The 24,559-nt window shown below is 40.5% G+C and overlaps 1 protein-coding gene across 1 annotated transcript in view; it reads left to right on the top strand.

Moving 5' to 3' along the window:
• Positions 1-24,559, top strand: part of CFAP74 (cilia and flagella associated protein 74) — a 331,535-nt gene that overhangs the window by 83,039 nt on the left and 223,937 nt on the right. Inside the window, 1 exon segment of the mRNA XM_053690359.1 lies at positions 5,504-5,661. Coding sequence (XP_053546334.1) covers positions 5,504-5,661 — 158 coding nt within the window.

Raw genomic sequence — 24,559 nt, 5'->3', positions numbered from 1 at the left:
GGTCTGGCGGTTATTTTTCCAAAATTTCTGGTGGAAAGGGGTTCTTTCCTATCTCAGGACAAGTAGAGTCAAACTAAGGGCCGACAGAAATCCAGACCAATCCAGGTCCTCCTGGAAATCCAGCCAGCCCTGAAACAAAAAACTTTCTGCTTACTCTAAATCAGCATGAAGGGCATGCTCCCGATCCAAAATTTGGATCAAGTGGGTGGGGGGCAGGTTTTTCTCTTTTTCGACAGGTTTGGATTTGCTATGTCCCAGATCCGTGGGCTGTGGACATAGTATCCCAGGGTTACAAGATAGGATTCAAGTCTTACCTTCCAAGGGGCAGATTTTTCCTGTCACGTCTTTCCTCAAACAGGATGGCCTGGAGAAAAGAGCGAGGCCTTCTTAAATTGTGTAAGGGACCTATCCTCTCTGGGAGTTATTGTACCAGTCCCTCTAGAGGAACAGTGTCTAGGTCTCTATTCAAATCTATTTGTGGTTCCCAGAAAGGAGGGAACTTTTCGTCCCTTCCTAGATCTAAAGTGCCTCAACAAATTCCTCAGCGTTCCGTCCTTCAAGATGGAGACTATTCGATCCATTCTTTAATTGGTTCAGGAAGGTCAGTTCATGACGACCATAGACCTGAAGGACGCCTACTTACATGTTCCCATTCACAGGGATCATCACCAGTTTCTAAGATTTGCCTTTCTGGAGAAGCATTTCCAGTTTTTTGCCCTTCAATTTGGTCTTGCCACGGCTCCCAGAATATTCACAAAGGTCCTGGGAGCACTTTTGGCATTGATCAGATCCCAGGGAATTGCAGTGGCACCTTATCTAGAAGACATCTTAGTTCAGGCGTCATCTTTTCAACTAGCAGAATCTCATACGGAGATGTTGTTGTCTTTTCTACGTTCCCACGGGTGGAATGTGAATCTGGAAAAGAGTTCTCTAGTTCCGTCTACAAGAGTGTGTTTCCTAGGAACAATCATAGACACCTTGTCCATGAAGATTTTCCTGACGGATGTCAGAAAATCTAAACTTCTTGCTGCCTGCCTTTCATCCAACAGTGGCTCAATACATGGAGGTGATTGGTCTGATGGTGGCTTCCATGGACATCATTACTTTTGCTTGATTCCATCTGCCACCACTGCAGCTTTGCATGCTCCATCAATAGAACAGAGACCATTCAGATTTATCGCAGAGGATAAATCTGGACTTTCCCTAACAAGAGAATATCTTTCGTGGTGGATTTCACAGGAACATCTGTCTCAGGGCACTTGCTTCCTAAGGATGTCATCTCTACCTCCTTGGAGATTACCTCTGAGGAAGGACCTTCTAATTCAGGGTCCTTTCCTCCATCCAAATCTGGGTTCTCTGAAGCTGACTGCTTGGAGATTGAACGTCTAGTTCTGTCTAGACGTGGTTTTTCTGAAGCGGTCATTGATACTATGCTTCAGGCTCGCAAACCTGTTACTCGCAAGATTTACCTTTAAGGTATGGCATAAATATCTTTATTGGTGCAAATCTAAGGGTTTTTCCTGGAGTCGGGTGAAGATTACCCAAATTTGATCTTTTCTTCAGGATGACCTGGAGAAAGGTTTGTCATTCAGTACTTTGAAAGGTAAGATTTCTGCACTTTCTATCCTTTTGCACAAACGTCTGGCAGACTTACCAGATGTTCAAGCTTTTGTACAGGCCCTGATCAGAATCAGGCCTGTGTTTAAACCTGTTTCTCCTCCTTGGAGCCTTAATCTAGTTCTTAAAGATTTGCAGCAGGCTCCGTTTGAGCAGATGCATGTTGTTGATATAAAATTGTTATCTTGGAAGGTTTTGTTTCTCCTGGCTATTTCTTCCGCTCGCAGAGTTTCTGAGCTTTCAGCTCTGCAGTGTGATTCTCTGTACCTTATCTTTCTTGCAGATAAGGCGGGTCTTCATACTAAATTGGGGTTTCTCCCTAAGATGGTGTTGGATCGAAACATTAATCAGGAAATAGTTGTTCCTTCTTTTTGTCCTAATCCTTCTTCTCATAAGGAACGTCTTTTGCATAACTTGCTTAGGGAGAAGCAACATTTTGATCGCTGCTATTCTGCCCGTCCATGAGAATTCTTTAAACTCCCACCCCTCTAAAATTTTTCTAAATTCTGGGATACGTTCAGTGAAGGTTTTAGAGATCAATAAGTGAAGATTCGGGCTTAAGTGTACACCCAAATGTTTAATAGAGGTTGGAGACCATTGGAAAGGATATTTTATTTTTAAGAACTGACAGTTCCTGCTGTGGGATATTCATATGAAGAACTTCAGTTTTTGTGTAGTTAAGTTTATAAAAGCTGCATTTACCAAAGTTCTCTATACATTCAAATACTACTGGCATGGATTGTGAGGGAGATTTAAGCAATAGCATTACGTCATCCGCAAACAGCGCTATTTTATGTTGAGTATTTCCAAACTGCATTCCTGAAATGTGCGGGTTTAGCCTAATCATCTGTGCTAAAGGTTCTATCGCTAATGCGAACAATAACGGAGATAAAGTGCCCCCCTGTCTGGTACCATTTAGTATATTAAAAGGGGCAGAGATTAAACCTACCCCACTGACTCTAGCCGAGGGTTGGGAATACAATGCACGGGTAGCAGATATGAATAGGAATGGAATGTCAAATATTTTCAGGACCTCCCAGAGATAGTCCCACCTGACCCTGTCAAACGCCTTTTCATCATCCAGGGATAGAGCCAGGAGGGGGGTCCCTATTCTTTTGGCTTCAAATAATATAGAGGAAAGGCGTTGGGTATTATCTGGCCCCTCTCTTCCAGGCACAAAGCCTACCTGATCTTTATGAATTAGCGCAGCCAAAACTCCTGATAGACGATTGGCCAAAGTTTTTGAATATAACTTAATGTCTGTGTTGATAAGAGATATAGGTCTATAATTCTGACAAAATTGGGGGTCCTTGCCTGGCTTGAGTATGGTAATGATCTCAGCTTCGAGGAACTCTTTAAGACAGACGCCCTTTAGGGCAAAGTCATTAAACGTCCTCAACAGCAAGGGGCTTAGAGTCTCAGAAAAGGTCCTATAAAACTTGCCTGTATATCCATCTGGGCCAGGAGCTTTCTCTCTTTTAAGTTGCAGAATTGCTTCTTTGAGTTCCTCTATTGCTATCGGGAGCTGCAATTGTTCTATCCTATCTTTATTTAATGTTGGAATGATGAAGGGACTTTAAATATTTGCGCATCTCCTCGGCCGTAGTTATATTAGAAGGTGACTCGTTTTAAGTTGTAAAGGGTAGTATAAAAGGAGCCAAACGAGTCTCCAATGTCTTTGGGGGAGATCGCCACTTGTCCCTTATGCTTAATCATAGGGATTGAACGTTGTGCCTGTCTATGTCTAAGTTTAGCCACCAGAAGAGAATCTGCCTTATTGCTGTGATAATAATAAATCTGTCGACATTTACTAAGTAAATTTTGTGTTCTGATGAGTTCAAGATTTCTGAGTTGAGCTTTTATGCTCTTTTACTCCTTGTAAGGTAGGGTTTACTTTTTGCGTTAAGGATAATAATCTATATAAGCATGTTAATTCAGCTAGTGGTTTTCCTTGTTTTTTCTTTATTTGGGCTGTCCGCTTAATACATAAGCCTCTAAAGTAAGCTTTGAAAGATGCCCATATATATTGTACTGAGGTTTGTTCCTTATGAAGAAAGATGGATGTGGCGCTAAAAAACAAGCACGGTATCTCAAAAGTTCAATATATAGAAAATGAGTTAATTTCCAATAAGCAAATGGTTAAAATAGATGCATTAGACAAAATCAAGGTAAAATACAATAATTTAATGAACCAAACCAATTCATATATTCACACAAAATGCTATACTACCGGTGGTTTAAAAATGGTTTAAAAATGGGGTTATTTAAAAATCCGTTCAAGTGTTAGAATGATACGTTTATAAAAAAGAATGATACAATAGCTGAAATCTGTTCAAAGTCTTTTCAAGCATAAGTTATTTTTCAGGCAATGCAGGGATATGTAGACAGCATGTACAGTATAGCAACAATCTCCACTTATTTAGTTTGCCAATGATACACGTATAATGATTGAAAGTGCTGCCAGATCTGGGATAGGGGTATCAATTACCTTGAGAGTGCGACCAACCTTCAGGGCAAGACTTCTCTACTCGGTGTTACGTTGACCGGTGTCTTTGCCGGGTATGTATATCACCTGAGCTAGTGTCCGGGTCGTTCTCAGTTTCTGTCACCCCTCTCTTCCAACCTCGATCCGTTGGCGTGTGACGTAGTCGGCTCCGTGTGCTCGGAGTAGTCACGTGTCCGGATGTAAGCCAATCAGCTGGAGTCTCCCACGCTGTCAATCCTTTGGCGGCTTGTTTGAAAATAAGCCGATCGCAGAGCACTCTGGTGTCTTTAGGTTAAAGTCCAGGGAACAAAAGTACACATAAATGTGTACTTTTGTTCCCTGGACTTTAACCTAAAAGACAGGTAGATCTGTACTTTTGTTCCCTGGACTTTAACCTAAAGACACCAAACAAGCCGCCAAAGGATTGACAGCGTGGGAGACTCCAGCTGATTGGCTTACATCCGGACACGTGACTACTTCGAGCACACGGAGCCGACTACGTCACACGCCAACGGATCGAGGTTGGAAGAGAGGGGTGACTGAAACTGAGAACGACCCGGACACTAACTCAGGTGATATACATACCCGGCAAAGACACCGGTCGACGTAACACCGAGTAGAGAAGTCTTGCCCTGAAGGTTGGTCGCACTCTCAAGGTAATTGATACCCCTATCCCAGATCCGGCAGCACTTTCAATCATTATACGTGTATCATTGGCAAACTAAATAAGTGGAGATTGTTGCTATACTGTACATGCTGTCTACATATCCCTGCATTGCCTGAAAAATAACTTATGCTTGAAAAGACTTTGAACAGATTTCAACTATTGGATCATTGCTTAGTTCTCTTGGTATCCTTTGTTAAAAAGTAATCCTAGGTGAGCTCAGCAAAGTGCATATGTATTCCTTCTGGCAGCAGTGTTTGCAACAATGTTTATAGTAATGTTACACATAGTTCCAAATACAGCTGCCATGGAACGCTAAAGACACTCTATGGCATCAGAGTGTGCAACTTTGTATAACATTGTTTAAGAAACTTTAAGGCATTCATGCAAGCACTGTTGCCAAATGGCTAAGGACACGTGCACGCTCCTGAGCTCACCTAGGATTACTCTTTAACAAAGGATACCAAGAGAACTACGCAAAATTGATAATAGCGGTAAAATGGAAAGTTGTTTAAAATTGCATGATCTGTCTGAATTATGAAAATTACATTTTGACTTTACTGTCCCTTTAAATAGACATTAGAAAAGTGCTGCAAAAAAATCACCTAACCTATTGTGATGGCTTGGAACGTCTCAGTTCATCTTATTAAGTGTAGGAAACACGTTTGAAAATTGAAAACATTTTTAGCCAATCACTTGTCCTAGGCTTCATGTCAATGTTCTTTGTCCTTCTTTAGGAAAACCTAAGTGTTATTGAGGCTCGGAATAAAGCAAAAATGGAAACTGCAAAGAAGAAAGAAATGTTGGAAAAAGAGGCAATAGTTGCACAAGGTGGAGATGTTACTAAGTTTATGATCCATCAGAAAAGGCTTCAAGAGTTTGAAAGAAAAAAACAGTAAGTGCCTATGTATTACATAAAAGATTTACATAAACCAATTAGTTCGGCTGCACATAATATAATTGTTATTCATAACTAAACTCTAAAAACAGCTTGTACTGGTACTAACGAGTTTGGCGTTATGAGTGAAAAAGCAGTGACCCAAAACGCTTCATTTTCTCTAACGCTGCTTTTACGAGTCTTGTCAGTATAGCTGTACCGCAGACCTTTTAGACTGTCGCGCAACGTCAGTACCGCACTTTTAAATGGGAGTCCCATAGCACCGGTATTATGAGTTTGCCTGGGAGGCCAAAAAGTGAGCGGTACACTCTATAACCACAAGATCCGTAACGCCATCTAAAGTCAGCAGTTATGAGTTTTACGCTACAAAGCTGTAACATAAAACTCATAACTAAAGTGTTACAAAGTACACTAACACCCATAAACTACCTATTAACCCTTAAACCGAGGCCCTCCCGCATTGCAAACACTATAATAAATGTATTAACCCCTAATCTGCCGATCCCGACATCGCCGCCACTATTAAAATGTATTAACCCCTATTCCGCCGCTCCCCGACATCATCACCACTATAATAAAGTTATTAACCCCTAAACTGCCGCCCTCCCGCATCAAAAACACTATTTAAATATTATTAACCCCTAATCTGCCGTCCGCCCACACTGCCGCTATAATAAACCTATTAATCCCTAAACCACAAGCCCCCCACAACGAAATATACTACAATAAACTATTAACCCCTAAACCTAATGACCCCCTAACTTTATATTAAAATTACAATTTCCCTATCTTAAATTAAAACTTACCTGTCAAATTAAATAAATTAATTTTAAACTAACAATTAAACTAAGATAATTATTAAACTACAATTAAACTAACTACCAATTAAATTAAACTAAACTACACATTAAAAAAAAAAATACCTAAATAAAAAAAAACAAAAAACACTAAATTACGAAAAATAAGAAACAAATTATCAAAAATAAAAAAGAATTACATCTTATCTAATAGCCCTATCAAAATAAAAAAGCCAACACAAATAAAAAAAAAACCTAACTTACAATAAACTACCAATGGCCCTTAAAAGGGCTTTTTTGTGGGGCATTGCCCCAAAGATAACAGCTCTTTTACCTGTAAAAAAAAAATACCCCCATACAGTAAAACCCACCACCCCCACAACCAACCCCCCCAAATAAAATAACTATCTAAAAAAACCTAAGCTCCCCATTGCCCTGAAAAGGGCATTTGTATGGGCATTGCCCTTAAAAGGGCATTTAGCTCTTTTACATGCCCAGACCCTAAACTAAATATAAAACCCACCCAAAAAACCCTAACACTAACCCCCAACGATCCACTTACAATACTTGAAGTCCCGCTTGAAGGATCCATCCAGCCGGCGAAGTCATCATCCAGGCTGCAAGAAGTCTTCATCCAGACGGCGCGGAGCGGGTCCATCCTGAAGACATCCGGTGCGGAGCATCCTCTTCCTACGGTCTCCGCCGTACACTGGAACTTCAATGCAAGTGACGTCATCCAAGATGGCGTCCCTTGCATTCCTATTGGCTGAAAGATTTCAATCAGCCAATAGGATTAGAGTTGCTAAAATCCTATTAGCTGTTCCAATCAGCCAATAGGATTGAGCTCTCATCCTATTGGCTGTTCCAATCAGCCAGTAGGATTGAGCTCTCATTCTATTAGCTGTTTGGAACAGCCAATAGGATGAGAGTTCAATCCTATTCACTGATTGAAATCTTTCAGCCAATAGGAATGCAAGGGATGCCATCTTGGATGACGTCACTTGCATTGAAGTTCCAGTGTATGGCGGAGACCGTATGTCTTCAGGATGGACCCGCTGCGCGCCGGATGGATGAAGATAGAAGATGCTGTCTGGAAGAAGACTTCTTGCCGCATGGATGATGACTTCGCCGGCTGGATGGATCCTTCAAGCGGGACTTCAAGAACTGTAAGTGGATTGTCGGGGGTTAGCGTTAGGTTTTTTTAAGGTTTTTTTGGTGGGTTTTATTTTTAGTTTAGGGTCTGGGCATGTAAAAGAGCTAAATGCCCTTTTAAGGGCAATGCCCATCCAAATGCCCTTTTCAGGGCAATGGGGAGCTTAGTTTTTTTTAGATAGTTATTTTATTTGGGGGGGTTGGTTGTGGGGGTGGTGGGTTTTACTGTTGGGGGGGTGTTTCTATTTTTTTTACAGGTAAAAGAGCTGTTATCTCTGGGGCAATGCCCCGCAAAAGGCCCTTTTAAGGGCCATTGGTAGTTTATTGTAGGCTAGGTTTTTTTTTATTTTTGGGGGTGCTTTTTATTTTGATAGGGCTATTAGATTAGGTGTAATTCTTTTTTATTTTTTATAATTTGTTTCTTATTTTTTGTAATTTAGTGTTTGTTTTTTATTTATTTTAGTTATTTTTATTTTTAGTAATTTTAGTGTTTTTTGTAATGTTAGGTTTTAGTGTAAGGAGGTTAGGTTTTTTATTTCACAGGTAAGTTTGTATTTATTTTAACTAGGTAGTTAGTAAATAGTTAATAACTATTTACTAACTAGTCTACCTAGTTAAAATAAATACAAACTTACCTGTGAAATAAAAATAAAACCTAAGCTAGCTACAATATAACTATTAGTTATATTGTAGCAAGCTTAGGTTTTATTTCACAGGTAAGTATGTATTTAGTTTTAAATAGGACACTGAACCCAATTTTTTTCTTTTGTGATTTAGATAGATCATGCAATTTTTAAGCAACTTTCTAATTTACTCCTATTATCAATTTTTCTTCATTCTCTTGCTATTTTTATTTGAAAAAGAAGGCATCTAAGCTTTTTTTTGGGTTCAGAACTCTGGATAGCTCTTTTTTTATTGGTCGATGAATTAATCCACCAATCAGCAAGGACAACCCAGGTTGTTCACCAAAAATGGGCCGGCATCTAAACTTACATTCTTGCATTTAAAATAAAGATACCAAGAGAATAAAGAAAATTTGATAATAGGAGTAAATTAGAAAGTTGCTTAAAATTTCATGCTCTATCTGAATCACGGAAGAAATAATTTGGGTTCAGTGTTCCTTTAATAATTTTAACTTTAGTTTAGCTGGATTTTAAATATTTTAAAGTTAGGGGATGTTAGGCTTAGGGTTACGTTAGGTTTAGGGGTTAATGGATTTATTTAGTGTTAGTGATGTAGGAGGCCAGAGGTTTAGGGGTTAATAACTTTAGTATAGTGGCAGCGACTTTGTGAGCGGCAGATTAGGGGTTAATAGTTTTATGCAGGTGGTGGCGATGTTGGGGGCGGCAGATTAGGGGTTAATAACTGTATGTAGGTGGCACCGATGTTGGGGGCGGCAGATTAGGGGTTAATAACTGTATGTAGGTGGCGGCGATGTCGGGGGCAGCAGATTAGGGGTGTTTAGACTCAGGGTTTATGTTAGGGTGTTAGGTTTAAACATAACTTTTTATTTCCCCATAGACATCAATGGGGCTGCGTTACGCAGCTTTTCATTCCACGATCGCATGTGTTAGGCTTTTTTTTTTGCCGGCTCTCCCCATTGATGTCTATGGGGAAATTGTGCACGAGCAGGTCAAAGCAGCGCTTGTTTTCGGTGCGATATGGAGCTCAACGCAACCATTTCGCCCACACAACCTGCTTTTTTAAAACTTGTAATACCAGCGCTATAGGGAGGTGAAATAATGCTGCTTTTGTGGCGGTCGTTATAATCCCTATAGCGCTCAAAACTTGTAATCTAGCTGATTGTTAGCTAATAACTGTATAAAGCAGTAATAACGTTTAGATCAACTTCCATCTAAACAATGTGATATGTCACTAAGGGCCTTGGTAACCACAAACAGATAATTTTTATTTGAAGCAAAGGTAATTTTATTTATCTAACAAACAAATCATTGAATAGCAGCCTGTTTTCTGCCCTAAAATAATTGGGAGCATCATACCAGTGTTCTCCCCAGGACCTATTTAGGGTCAGATTACAAGTGGCATGTTAACAGTTACACGCAAGTGATTTATCGCTGGTGTTTGCGTATGTTGGATGTAGCGCACGTATTACAAGTTGAAAAGTAAACGTGATCGCTTGAGCGCAATTGAATTTAACGCGAGCCGGGTTAGTGCATCATCGGAGCTCTGGTTAACTGTTTCGCAAAATAAATAAGTGTTACAAAACACATCAAAAATACATTAAAAGTACAATTACTCATTATAACTCCATCTAATAAAAATGATTAAAAGCAAAATATTGCACAAAAAAAGTTCTTAAAGGGATACTAAACCCAAATTTTTTATTTAATGACTCAGAGCAGCAATTTTAAGCAACTTTCAAAATTACTGCTATTATAAATTTTTCTTCGTTCTCTTGCTATCTTTATTTTAAAAGCAGGAATTTAGAGCTTAAAGGAACATTCCAGTCAAAATTTAAATGCGCATAGATGAGTTACTTGTTTGATAAGAAACATATTTGCAATATACATGTATTGGCAAAAATGCTTTTAGTAAAAGTTATCACTGTTTTACTGTTAATATTTTTGTCTGCACGTGCATGTGAAGCATAGCTAGATATTCTCAGTGCACCAGCATTTTAAATATTGCAGCTGCTCAGAGCAGCAGTGGGGCTTGTATCATGTCAGCAATTTACAAATTGAGTCATTACCAGATGATACAAGCACCTTAGTCTCTCAGAGCAAGTGCTGTGTTTAAAATGCTGGTGCACAGAGCATACTTAAATACACTTTTGAAACCGCTATAGCTTTTAATAGCAGTATTTTTGCTAATACATCTATGTTGCAAAAATGCTTCTATTCAAAATGTAAATGCATCCATGTGTATTTCAATTTTGGTTGGAATGTCCCTTTAAGAGCCGGACCATTTTTGGTTCAGACCTGGGTTACGCTTGCTTATTGGTTTGCTAAATGTAGCCACCAATAGGCAAGTGCTATCCAGGGTGTTGAACCTAAAGTGGGCTGACACCTAAGCTTTAAATTCCTGCTTTTTAAATAAAGATTGGAAGAGAACGAAGACAAATTGATAGTAGAAGTAAATTAGAAAGTTGCTTAAAATTGCTGCTCTATCTGAATAATTAAAACAATTTGGGTTTAGTGTCCCTTTAAAGATATGAGGTCTCAGGTCTGAAAGAAAAGTCTGCAAAGGGCTTTAACATAGAGATACATACATATACATGTCTAAATATTTATATGTATGTATATAGGTTTATATGTGTGTACATATGTATGTATATATGTATTTACAGACATATAAACAGATACAGTATGTACACACATATATATATAGAAGTACATTGGAGCCCTTTGCAGTTAAGTAGATGAAAACATGAAAAAACATATTTATGCTGTGTATTTACTGTAAATATTTCACATTCCAATGTTCTGCTCATAGGAGAATACATTCAATGTATTTCTCCTACATTGGTGTGTCCGGTCCACGGCTTCATCCTTACTTGTGGGAATATTCTCTTCCCTAACAGGAAATGGCAAAGAGGCACACAGCAAAAGCTGTCCATATAGCCCCCCCTCTGGCTCCGTCCCCCAGTCATTCTCTTTGCCTGCTCTGAACAAGTAGCATCTCCACGGGGATGGTAAAGAGTATGTGGTGTTTAGTTGTAGTTTTATTTATTCTATCAAGAGTTTGTTATTTTAAAATAGTGCCGGTTTGTACTATTTACTCTACAACAGAAAGTGATGAAGATTTCTGTTAAAAGAGGAGTATGATTTTAGCACCAGTAACTAGAATCCATTGCTGTTACCACGCAGGACTGTTGAAACCAGAGAACTTCAGTTGGGGGTAACAGTTTGCAGACTTATCTGCTTCAGGTATGACCAGTCTCTTTTCTAACAACACATAGTAATGCTAGAAGACTGTCAGTTTTTCCCTCATGGGACCGGTAAGCCATTTTCTTAGACTGAGTAACAGATTAAAGGCTTATATATTGGGCTCTATACTGGTTGACACTATTGTGGGCTAAATCGATTTGCTTATATCATATTCTTATGACATTTGGTGTGTTTTTATGAACTTAGAAACACTTTTGGGAACGTTTTAATTAGGCCTGGCATTGGTTTAGACGCCTAATCTAGTCAGAAAGGCCCCTTCACTCTGGTATGCAGAGGGAGGAGGCCTCATTTTCGCGCCTCAGTTGCGCAGTTACTTCCAAAGGCAGTGCATGCAGCTTCATGTGAGAGGGTCCTGTGGCTGAGAAACTGACTCCGGAAGGCTTATTTCTGTGGTGAATAACCCCTAAGGAAGGTAAAAGCTGCAACAAAGTCTGTGGCAGGGACTGTAGTGTATTTTAACCGGTTAAATTGAACAATTAGCTCCGGTTTGCTTATTTAAGGGTCTAGAAACTTCATATTTGGTGTGCAATACTTTCAAAGCATTAAGACACTGGGGTGTAAATTTTATAAAAATCGGATATTTCCTTCATAGTTTTTTGAACATTCAGAAATAAAGTGTGTTCTTTTTATTATTTAAAGAGACAGTAACGGTTTTGTATAAAATCGTTTTTATTGCATTAATAGCCTGCCTAAATCTGCCTAACATGTCTGTACCTTCAGATAGCATATGTTCTGTGTGTATGGAGGCCAAGGTGGTTCCCCCTTTAAATGTATGTACAAATTGTGCCATGGCGTCCAAACAAAGTAAGGACAGTAGTGTCACATTTAATGAGGTTGCCCAAGATGATTCTTCAAATGAAGGTAGTGGGGATAGTTCATCATCCTCTCCTTCTGTGTCAACACCAGTTTTGCCCGCGCAGGCGATACCTAGTACATCTAGCGCGCCAATGCTTGTTACTATGCAGCAATTAACAGCAGTAATGGATAATTCTATAGCAAATCTTTTATCCAAACTGCCAGCATTTCCCAGAAAGCGTGATTGCTCAGTTTTAAATACAGAGGATGAGCAAACAGGCGCTGACGATAATTTATCTGTTATACCCTCACATCAATCTGATTTGGCAGTGAGGGAGGGTCTGTCCGAGGGAGAAATTTCTGATTATGGAAAAATTTCTCAGCAGGCAGAACCTGATATCGTGGCATTTAAATTTAAGCTAGAAGGGGGCGGAGCCAAGGCAGGCATAATGGAGGACGCATAATCTGACTGCTCCGTGTGCACTAAGCCCAAAAGTGGAGGTATAAACATTCAGAAGCCCTCAGAGTGGACTCTAAATACCACCGGACTGCACCTACACCTACCCCCTTTGGAGGAAGATGTTTTAATCGGCGCTAATGAGGAGCTGCAACGGCATCGCAACACCCGGTGTTTACCGGAACATGGCGGACTAATTATTTACCACCGCCAGAACTTCGCTTCAAAGGGGTACCTGGAAATCCCTATAAACATCCGGAGATGATCTAAAGGGTGACCCGTTATGAAGGGATATGAGCAACTCAGTCCATAAGGGTAAGAGGGGAGGAGGAGGTACATTCTAACAAGACGGCATGATAACGGCCTAGCCACGTGGGAGCCTGAGCTAACAGGGACATATGAGCTGCATAAAATAGCCCAGAAGCAGCAATAAAAAGCTATCTCTTGCAATTTCTTTATTAACAGACTGGGTTAGATGTGTGGGGAAGAGCGGGGAATAAATTAAGGATAAACTCAACTACAATAAGACCCGCTAACACTAGGGGACTGTCCTTTTTTTTTCAAAAAAAAAAAACCCCCACACATATCAGCTAGTTGGTAGAAATAGAAGACGTTCCTGCAGATTATAAGCCACAGTTTACCCAACTCACTACAATCATAAAAAGAAAAAGGGGAACTACAGCATTAACAAAACCCCAGAAAGCAAATTCTAGAAACCCTCCCTCACTCCACACTCTGCTGCAGGGACCAACTTTAGAACTCAGGTGCCACAACAGCCTTGAAATAAAATTAGAGCACAGTCACTGTCTGTAGTATTTACTGGGAAGCATTCATTTATTGTGTGATCTCAATACAAGCACTACAACATGTCAGTTAGAAGACAAAACAAACTGGGTGCCACAAATAAACTTGCAACAGCTAGCATTTTTTTTAAGCCCCAGAAAGGAGAAAAGCTGTTAGAAAAAGGAGGTGATGTCACTGAAGATGAGATGGAAGAAGAGATAGAAGCAACACCACTGGGGGACAGTAGTACTCCTGTTACCAAAGGTGACATCAGAAATCTCGTCTCCAAACAAGATATAACAACAATCTTTGAGAAAATGTGGGAGAAGATGGATACACTACAAAATACGGTTACAAACAGTCTTACGGAAATAAAGCAAGACATCTCAGATTTAGGCTCCAGACTAGAATCTTTGGAAGAAAAGGAGGAAACAATGGAAGAAGATATTACTAACATCTCGCAGAAAATGGATGTACAGCAACAAGAATTGGCAGTTATTAATGACAAATTAGAAGACCTGGAAAACCGGAGTCGCAGATGTAATATCCGCTTAAAAGGTATCCCAGAAACAATTGCGACGACAGATTTAAGTAAATACCTACTACATCTTTTTCAAACTATCACAAATTCAACTACAGAGGGGAAATTCCAGATGGAAAGGGCGCATAGGGCTTTAAGGGCAAAGCCTAAAGATTCAGAACCACCAAGAGATGTAATAGTTAAGTTTCTACGTTTCCAGGAAAAAGAGGAAATCATGTCGGCAGCGAGGAAAAACCCAACTTTTAAATTTCAAGGTTCAATTATACAATTTTACCAGGACCTTTGTATTAAAACATTACAGAAGAGATATGCTCTCCGTCCTCTGACACAATTACTGCGGAAAAACCAGATCATGTACAGATGGGGTTTTCCTTTTGCCCTATATGTTCACCATGAGGGCAATACTATCACCATCAGAGAAAAACAAGACATCCCAGATCTTTGCCAATTACTAAAACTAGACTGTCCAGAAATTCCAGAAAATGCTCCAGACCACAACAAAAAACGGACGCAGCCCCCAAGAAACACAGTACAAAATGAACGCTGGACAAAGGTTTCCAAAAGGAAACAGAAGCCCTAGGATCTCCTGCTGTTCTTGCTGACTGAACTGTGCTCTCTGACGGAAACTTTACCTATGTATTTTTTTTTTTCTCTCTTGTTTTTTTTTCCTTAGGGGAGAAAAATCACTCGCAGATCTCCTTACTTGGATCAGAACTCTATAGCGGATCATCTAAGTAAAACTGTAGTAAGGTCATATATACGTTTTGTATTGAAACACCGTGACTTAGGGACGCTATCTAATGCAAGTGCCACATAGAACGGACCCCGATAGAGGGGAAAGGGACAGTCACGGTCTCATCATATCTCCGAGTAACCTGGAGAGGTTCAATAACTGAATAATACTGACCTATCCCCCCTAGTATTGCCAAAAGCAATATATATTAGTTCACTCTGAGATTATAAGATTCAGTTTCTCCACTTTTTATTCTTAAATGTTGATATGCTAATATTAACTGCACACCTGCATAGATAGAATTGATGATGCCAACAAATAGGAAGTATCCTGTTATTTTCTTTGTGTTTATATTTGTATGTTTGTTTAATGTTTGGTTTTGTTTTTTCATTACAAGTACCGTCGAGCAGTGGTCGAAAAAGTTTCTCCATACCAAGATTGGCCTTAGGGGCTTAGGAGACATTCAGAAGCCAAAAGAGATTCCAAATAGCAGGTATGAGGAGGGAGGGAATGGCTCCACATGGATTCTAACCTGCAGATAATTTCACATAATGTTAGAGGCCTAAATACTAATTTGAAAAGGAAGACAGCCATCACCCAATATAACAACATGAAGGCTAAAGTCATATTTTTGCAAGAAACACACTTTACCAATAGTCAAGTTCCCAAATATTGGGATAAACACTTCACGCAGCATTACCATTCTACAACAGATAAAAAAAAGAGGGGGGTTTCAATTTTCATTCACAACTCACTTCAATTCACTAAAGACGAGGTGGTCAGGGATAAAGAGGGCAGATATCTCATAGTGAGAGGAACTATTCAGGGGACACAAATAACATTCTGTAACATCTATGCACCCAACGAGCAACAACATGACTTTTTCAATAAGCTCTCACAATTATTAACTCAGTGGTCCCAAACCTTATTGATAGTAGCAGGGGACTTTAATGTCAACCTAAAGATACTACGCGAAACCAGTAATAACAAACTCACAAACAAACAACGCCGACTCAATTCTATCACTAAATCTATTAGAGAGTCGTTGGCATCTCATAATGTAATTGACACCTGGACGACACTTTACGGACAAACTAATGACCACACTTATTATTCACCCGCTCACAAAGTTTACACGAAGCTGGACTATATCTATATCAGTCAAATACTTATACCAACCTTATTATCTTCTTCCATCCACGCTTCAGTATGGTCAGACCATTCTATACTACAGATTCAATTAAGGGGATTTATTGACACACACAGACAGAAATCCTGGACCTATGACTCTACGCTACTAAAACAACCAGATATCCACACTAAAATCAATCAAAATCTCACTGAATATTGGAGACTAAATGTAGATCCCTCGATTAAACCTATATTAGTATGGGCGGCCCACAAACCTTATATTAGGGGGTTACTTATAAAAGAAAAAGCTATGTATATCAAGAGAGTTAGGCTGGGGGTGGAAACTTTACAACAAGAAATTGAAACACTAGAAAAAACACATCGAACCTCACTGTCCCCACTAACTCTGAGTGTACTAACCAAAAAAAGGAAAGAATTGGCTAAGATCTTGGCTGAAAATTCTATGAGGGCTATTAGCAAATTAAAAGCGTACTATTTCTTGTACGCAAATAAACCAGATAAATATTTAGCTCATAGGCTGAGGGAAAAAACAAAATCCTTTACAATAGCACAAATACAAAAAGCAGACGGCACCTTAACATCTCATCCGCAAGAAATTGCGGATTGCTTTGCCCACTACTATGAAACACTCTATGATGGGAAGAAAGTCGGCCACTCCCCCCAGACTGCACTCATTAAAGATAAACTTTTATTGACAGCTGACTTGCCTAAGTTAGATAAAAATGACGCTGAGGCCTTGGACGCGGAGATTACTACAGCTGAAATATTAGCTGCTATTAAAGACCTAAAGATAGGTAAGGCAGCAGGCCCTGACGGGTTTTCGGGGGACTACTATAAATCATTTAAAACTGACATAACCAATCACCTCTGTGACTTTTGCAATGACATTTTGAAAGGTACACCGATTCCCCCAGAGTTATTGCAAGCGAAAATAGTTGTAATCCCTAAACCTGGGAAAAACCCCAAATTGACACAAAATTATAGACCAATCTCGTTGATCAATCAAGACTTGAAAATTTTTACAAAAATTTTAGCAAACAGACTCAAACAATATTTACCCTCATTAATCCATCCTGACCAGGTGGGCTTTGTTAAGGAGAGAGAAGCACCTGATAACGTACGCCGCACGGTGGCTCTGGTGGAATTTTTGAAGAATACAGAAACGCCTTCTCTGCTCCTTTCTCTGGACGCGGAGAAGGCGTTTGATAGGGTGGACTGGAGATATATGCTCGAGATACTAGAACATTTGGGGTTTGGTGATAGATTCATAGAGGCAATCAGAAATATCTACTCCTCCCCAGTAGCAACAATAAGGGCGGCGGGATACCAATCTAGACCGATACCTATCTTAAACGGAACCCGTCAGGGGTGCCCGTTGTCGCCACTTCTGTTCGCCTTGTGTGTAGAACCTCTGGCATCATGCATACGGAACACCAAAGATATTCATGGGGTTAAACTAAATAAGGGGGAACATAAGTTGACGCTATTCGCAGACGACATCCTTCTTACAATCACAAAACCCATGCTCTCCCTGCCCAATCTTTACCAATTATTAGACGACTTCTCTAAGGTTTCAGGTTTTAAAATAAATTCAGATAAGTGCGAGGCGCTTCCTTTATCATTACCCACACACACAACCAAGCTAATAGAGGCCAACTTTGATTTTAAATGGGCTACTCAATCCCTTAAATACCTAGGAATCAACATCACAGCAACCCCAGAGACATTATACAAAGCAAATTATATTCCAATTTATAAAACTATAAAGAAAGATATAACGAATTGGAAAAAAAGTAACTTCTCATGGCTGGGCAGGCTATCTGCGATAAAAATGAACATCCTACCAAGACTTCTATACCTGTTCAGAGCATTACCTATTAGAATCCCAATGAAGGAGTTAGATGAGGTGCAGACTGATCTCATTAGATTTATAAGAGGACATAAATCAACTAGAATAGCCGCTCATATACTGAAACAACATAAGCAATTAGGGGGAATAGGAGCCCCTAATCTCCGAGATTATTATCAGGCAGCTAGACTAGCGCAGAGCGTCTTACTATGTAAGGATTGTCGTGGAATGACATGGCCTAGTATTGAAGCAGATATTGGGGGGCTAAATTCTCCGGGGGACATAATTTGGAGTCCTGCTAATCCAAAGACTCATAGGATACATAAACTAAAAGTTACAGAAGACTCTAGAGTGCTCTGGAGAACATTAACTAAATCATTGAAACTACTTTCACCACACTCCTCTATAATACCGGTAGGCACACTACTTTCACAAGACTTCCAAAAACAAATAACTAAGTGGGAGAACAAGGGGTTATATAGGGTGGCGGATTTTATGGATAAAGGGAGACTACTGACGTTTACTCAGTTGAACGACAAGATCCACCCAGACACCTTACACTGGTTCTTGTATCTCCAGATCTCACATGCTATTAATAAATACAGGCAGGGAAGTTCCCCATCCCCAAACACCACCTTGGAAAAAATAATACTGTCATCAGGTAGGAACAAAAAAATGATCACACGACTATATCTAGCCATACAGGAAGCAAAGAATACAAATAAGTTAGAGCTTTATAGTAGGTGGGAGCGGGACCTAGACATAACGTGTACAGTAGAAGAATGGAGACAAACTTTCTCATCGATAAGTAGGAGCTTAATAGGAGCAGATCTCATTGAAAACTCAATAAAGACGGCATATAGATGGTATTTAACACCACTGAAAACTTCACACTATAGCCCACAGGGCAATAGATTATGCTACAGAGGCTGCACTGGGATAGGCACTTATCTACACATGTGGTGGGAATGCCCAAAGATTCGCCCTACTTGGGATAAACTAACACAGCTGATCAGAAGGATCCTAGATGACTCATTTACATTAACAGCTTCGCAAGCGCTACTACATGCTCCTATAGACTCCCTAAACTCCGCAGCTAATAAATGGATCAACATAATGTGCACTGCTACCAGAATATGTATAGCTAGGAAGTGGAAGGTAGGGGCCCCAGACTGGGGGGAGATACTTGACAAAGTAGAGAATATCTATTGTATGTCTGAATCAGCAGCTTGGATGCAGGGTACCTCAGAAAGATTCCAAAACATTTGGATTCATTGGATTATTAACAAATAAGGATCGGGTGGGGTGTTTCTATTATATACTCTTAGGTTCAACATAGCGCTCTCTGGAGCCATCAAGATTAAGGAGAAATAAAAAGCTATCTTAGGTATGGGAAAAGTCTTAATCAGGAGTTCTACAAATAACGACGCTGCTCGATGGGAAAGGTGGGGTTTTTTTTTTTTTTTTCTCTTTTTGTTGTTTATTACACTTAAAGTTATATTTAGTTAAAGAGTTTACTGTTAAGGGAAGGGGTAGCTGGGAGGGGGATAGAAGGGGAAAAGAAAGAAATAAGGGAAAAAAGAATGTAGACACTCTGTAATTTTCTTACTCTATAAGAACTGGATTGTCAGAAATTTGTACTTCGGAAAATGTACAGGTTGTACCTTTATGTTGTTATGCGATATATTAATAAAAAGTATTTCAACTAAATTTAAGCTAGAACATCTCCGCGCCCTGCTTAAAGAGGTGCTAGCTACTCTTGATGATTGTGATTCTTTGGTAGTTCCAGAGAAGTTGTGCAAAATGGACAAATTCTTAGAGATCCCAGTGCACGCTGATGCTTTTCCGATACCCAAGAGGGTAGCGGACATAGTGAATAAGGAGTGGGAAAAGCCAGGTATACCTTTTGTTCCACCTCCTATATTTAAGAAAATGTTCCCCATTATTGACCCCAGAAGGGACGCATTGGAAAACGGTCCCTAAGGTAGAGGGGGCAGTTTCAACGCTAGCAAAGCGCACAACTATTCCTATAGAGGACAGTTGCGCTTTCAAAGATCCTATGGATAAAAAATTGGAAGGATTGCTTAAAAAGATTTTTGTTCAGCAAGGTTTCCTTCTTCAACCAATTTCGTGCATTATTCCTGTCACCTCGGCGGCTTCTTTTTGGTTCGAGGAACTAGAAAGTTCGCTCCAAAAGGAGACTCCATATGATGAAATCTTGGTCGGCGGATGTGTCGTCCAAAACAAAATTACTTAATATTCCTTTCAAAGGTAAGACCCTTTTCGGGCCAGAATTGAAGGAGATTATTTCTGACATCACTGGAGGAAAGGGCCATGCCCTCCCACAGGATAGGCCTTTCAAGGCTAAGAACAAGTCTAATTTTCGTTCCTTTCGCAATTTCAGGAACGGACCGGCTTCTAACTCTGCAGCCTCTAGACAAGAGGGTAACGCTTCCCAGCCTAAACCAGCATGGAAACCATTGCAAGGCTGGAACAAGGGTAAACAGGCCAAGAAGCCTGCTGCTGCTACCAAGACAGCATGAAAGGGTAGCCCCCGATCCGGGACCGGATCTAGTAGGGGGCAGACTTTCTCTCTTTGCTCAGGCTTGGGCAAGAGATGTTCCAGATCCCTGGGCACTAGAAATTGTCTCTCAGGGGTATCTTCTAGAGTTCAAGGAACTCCCTCCAAGGGGAAGGTTCCACATGTCTCGCTTATCTTCAGACCAGATAAAGAGACAGGCATTCTTACATTGCGTAGGAGACCTATTAAAGATGGGAGTGATACACCCAGTTCCATCAGCGGAACAAGGTCTGGGTTTTTACTCAAACCTGTTTGTAGTTCCCAAAAAAGAGGGAACTTTCAGGCCAATTCTGGATTTAAAAATACTAAACAAATTCCTCAGAGTTCCATCATTCAAAATGGAAACCATTCGGACGATCTTACCAACAATCCAGGAGGGTCAATATATGACTACCGTGGACTTAAAGGATGCGTACCTGCATATTCCTATCCACAAAGATCACCATCAGTTCCTAAGGTTCGCCTTTCTGGACAAACATTACCAGTTCGTGGCTCTTCCATTCGGTTTAGCCACTGCTCCCAGAATTTTCACAAAGGTACTAGGGTCCCTTCTAGCGGTTCTAAGGCCGAGGGGCATTGCTGTAGCACCTTACCTAGACGACATTCGAATCCAAGCGTCGTCCCTTTCCAAAGCGAGGGCTCATACAGACATTGTTTTAGCCTTTCTAAGATCTCACGGGTGGAAGGTGAACATAGAAAAAAGTTCCCTGTCCCCGTCCACAAGGGTTCCCTTTCTGGGAACAATAATAGATTCTGTGGAAATGAAGATTTTTCTGACAGAGGTCAGAAAGTTAAAACTTCTGAAAGCTTGTCGAGTTCTTCATTCTATTCCTCAGCCTTCCATAGCTCAGTGCATGGAAGTTATAGGACTAATGGTTGCAGCAATGGACGTGGCTCCTTTTGCTCGAATTCATTTAAGACCATTGCAGCTGTGCATGCTCAAACAGTGGAATGGGGATTATGCAGACTTGTCTCCCCAAATTCTAGTAGACCAGGTAACCAGAGACTCACTCCTCTGGTGGTTGACTCAAGATCACCTGTCTCAGGGAATGAGTTTCCGCAGACCAGAGTGGGTCATTGTCACGACCGACGCCAGCCTCTTGGGCTGGGGCGCGGTCTGGGACTCTCTGAAAGCTCAGGGTCTATGGTCTCGGGAAGAGTCTCTTCTCCCGATAAACATTTTGGAACTGAGAGCGATATTCAATGCGCTCCTGGCTTGGCCTCAACTAGCGAAGGCCAGGTTTATAAGATTTCAGTCGGACAACATGACGACTGTAGCGTACATCAATCATCAGGGGGGAACAAAGAGTTCCTTGGCGATGAGAGAGGTATCCAAGATCATCAAATGGGCGGAGGATCACTCCTGCCACATATCTGCAATTCACATCCCAGGAGTAGACAACTGGGAGGCGGATTATCTGAGTCGTCAGACTTTCCATCCGGGGGAGTGGGAACTTCACCCGGAGGTTTTTGCCCAGTTAACCCAACTATGGGGCACTCCAGATATGGATCTGATGGCGTCCCGTCAGAACTCCAAGGTTCCTCGCTACGGGTCCAGATCCAGGGATCCCAAGGCGACACTAGTGGATGCATTGGTGGCGCCCTGGTCGTTCAATCTGGCTTATGTGTTTCTACCGTTCCCTCTCCTTCCCAGGCTTGTACCCAGGATCAAGCAGGAGAAGGCCTCTGTGATTCTAATAGCTCCTGCATGGCCACGCAGGACTTGGTATGCAGACCTGGTGAATATGTCATCGGTTCCACCATGGAAGCTACCTTTGAGGCAGGATCTTCTAGTGCAAGGTCCATTCAAACATCCAAATCTAGTCTCTCTGCAACTGACTGCTTGGAAATTGAACGCTTGATTCTATCTAAGCGTGGGTTTTCAGATTCGGTTATAGATACTCTGGTTCAAGCCAGAAAACCGGTGACTAGGAAAATTTACCATAAGATATGGCAAAAATATATCTGTTGGTGCGAATCCAAGGGATTCTCTTGGAGTAAAATTAAAATTCCTAGGATACTTTCCTTTCTCCAAGAGGGTTTGGATAAAGGTTTGTCAGCTAGTTCCTTAAAAGGACAGATATCTGCTCTGTCTGTTTTGTTGCACAAACGACTGGCAGCCGTGCCAGATGTACAGGCGTTTGTACAGGCGTTAGTCAGAATCAAGCCTGTCTACAGACCTATGACTCCTCCATGGAGTCTAAATTTAGTTCTTTCAGTTCTTCAAGGGGTTCCATTTGAACCCTTACATTCCATAGATATTAAGTTACTATCTTGGAAAGTTCTGTTTTTGGTTGCTATTTCTTCTGCTAGAAGAGTTTCTGAATTGTCTGCTTTGCAGTGTACTTCACCCTATCTGGTGTTCCATTCAGATAAGGTAGTTTTACGTACCAAGCCTGGTTTTCTTCCAAAAGTGGTTTCCAACAGGAATATTAACCAGGAAATAGTTGTTCCTTCTCTGTGTCCGAATCCAGTTTCAAAGAAGGAACGTTTGTTGCACAACCTAGATGTGGTCCGTGCTTTAAAATTCTATTTAGAGGCAACAAAGGATTTCAGACAGACATCATCCTTGTTTGTCGTTTATTCTGGTAAGAGGAGAGGGCAGAAAGCTACTGCGACCTCTCTTTCCTTTTGGCTGAAAAGCATCATCCGATTGGCTTATGAGACTGCCGGACGGCAGCCTCCTGAGCGAATTACAGCTCACTCTACTAGGGCTGTGGCCTCCACATGGGCCTTCAAGAACGAGGCTTCTGTTGATCAGATCTGTAAGGCAGCGACTTGGTCTTCCCTGCACACTTTTGCCAAATTTTACAAATTCGATACTTATGCTTCTTCGGAGGCTGTTTTTGGGAGAAAGGTTTTGCAAGCCGTGGTGCCTTCCGTTTAGGTTACCTGACTTGTTCCCTCCCTTCATCCGTGTCCTAAAGCTTTGGTATTGGTTCCCACAAGTAAGGATGAAGCCGTGGACTGGACACACCAATGTAGGAGAAAACAGAATTTATGCTTACCTGATAAATTTATTTCTCCTACGGTGTGTCCGGTCCACGGCCCGCCCTGGCTTTTTGTCAGGTTTAAATTTTTTTATTTCTATACACTACAGTCACCACGGCACCCTATGGTTTCTCCTTTTTCTCTTAACCGTCGGTCGAATGACTGGGGGGCGGAGCCAGAGGGGGGGCTATATGGACAGCTTTTGCTGTGTGCCTCTTTGCCATTTCCTCTTAGGGAAGAGAATATTCCCACAAGTAAGGATGAAGCCGTGGACCGGACACACCGTAGGAGAAATAAATTTATCAGGTAAGCATAAATTCTGTTTTTTAAATAGATATTCCTATATATCTGTATATATCTACACATACTTGGCTTGAGAAAGGGCACAGCCCGAAACGTCGCCTATGTTTGTAGCTTGACAATAAACCACTAAAAAGATATTTGGAGTGCTGCAGCTTTTTTCTTATTGTATATCCATATATATATATTCTGTATATGTATGTATGTGTATATTTATATATATATATATATATATATATATATATATATATATAAATATATTGTACCCAAATGCCATCAGATATACTGTATGTAGAAATATGTAGTTATGAATAAATTGAACATATTCTGCTATGTGAAGAACATTGTAATGTGAAATATTAATATTTTCATGTCGGGTTTGCACACTAATATTCTATTGGGTTTACGCGAGTAGGGTATTAGGTTTTTTCCACTTTTTTGCTCCATTGACTTCTATGGGAGAATATGTTAACAAGTTATTTTAAGTTCAGCTTTTTGTGCGCATTAGATTAGCACGGGTGCGAAAACTTTTTACTTTCAATTTGTAATACGACTTATCTCCGCCATCTCTGAGTCGGCGAAGATAAGTCACCTGAACACGTTCATTCTGGGGAAATGAAAGGCTCTGGTCACATGCGATTGGTCATGCATGAGCAGGGGGCGGTGCATATACAGATATACGGTTTACATAGTACAGTGTCCACTGTTCATTTGCTGCAAATCCGGGCTGACAGGTTCGCAAGTCAGGAATCTTCTCCAACTTCGGCATAATACACAAGCTAAGAATTAAAAATTAAAAAATCTGAAAAATTATAATAAAACTAAATTAAAAAAAAACTGTGAAATAAATCTGTAT

Source organism: Bombina bombina, chromosome 8 (assembly GCF_027579735.1).
Source record: "Bombina bombina isolate aBomBom1 chromosome 8, aBomBom1.pri, whole genome shotgun sequence".
NCBI classification, from domain to species: domain Eukaryota; kingdom Metazoa; phylum Chordata; class Amphibia; order Anura; family Bombinatoridae; genus Bombina; species Bombina bombina.
The sequence above is the reverse complement of the archived record's forward strand: the minus strand, read 5'-3'. Positions and strand labels throughout refer to the sequence as shown.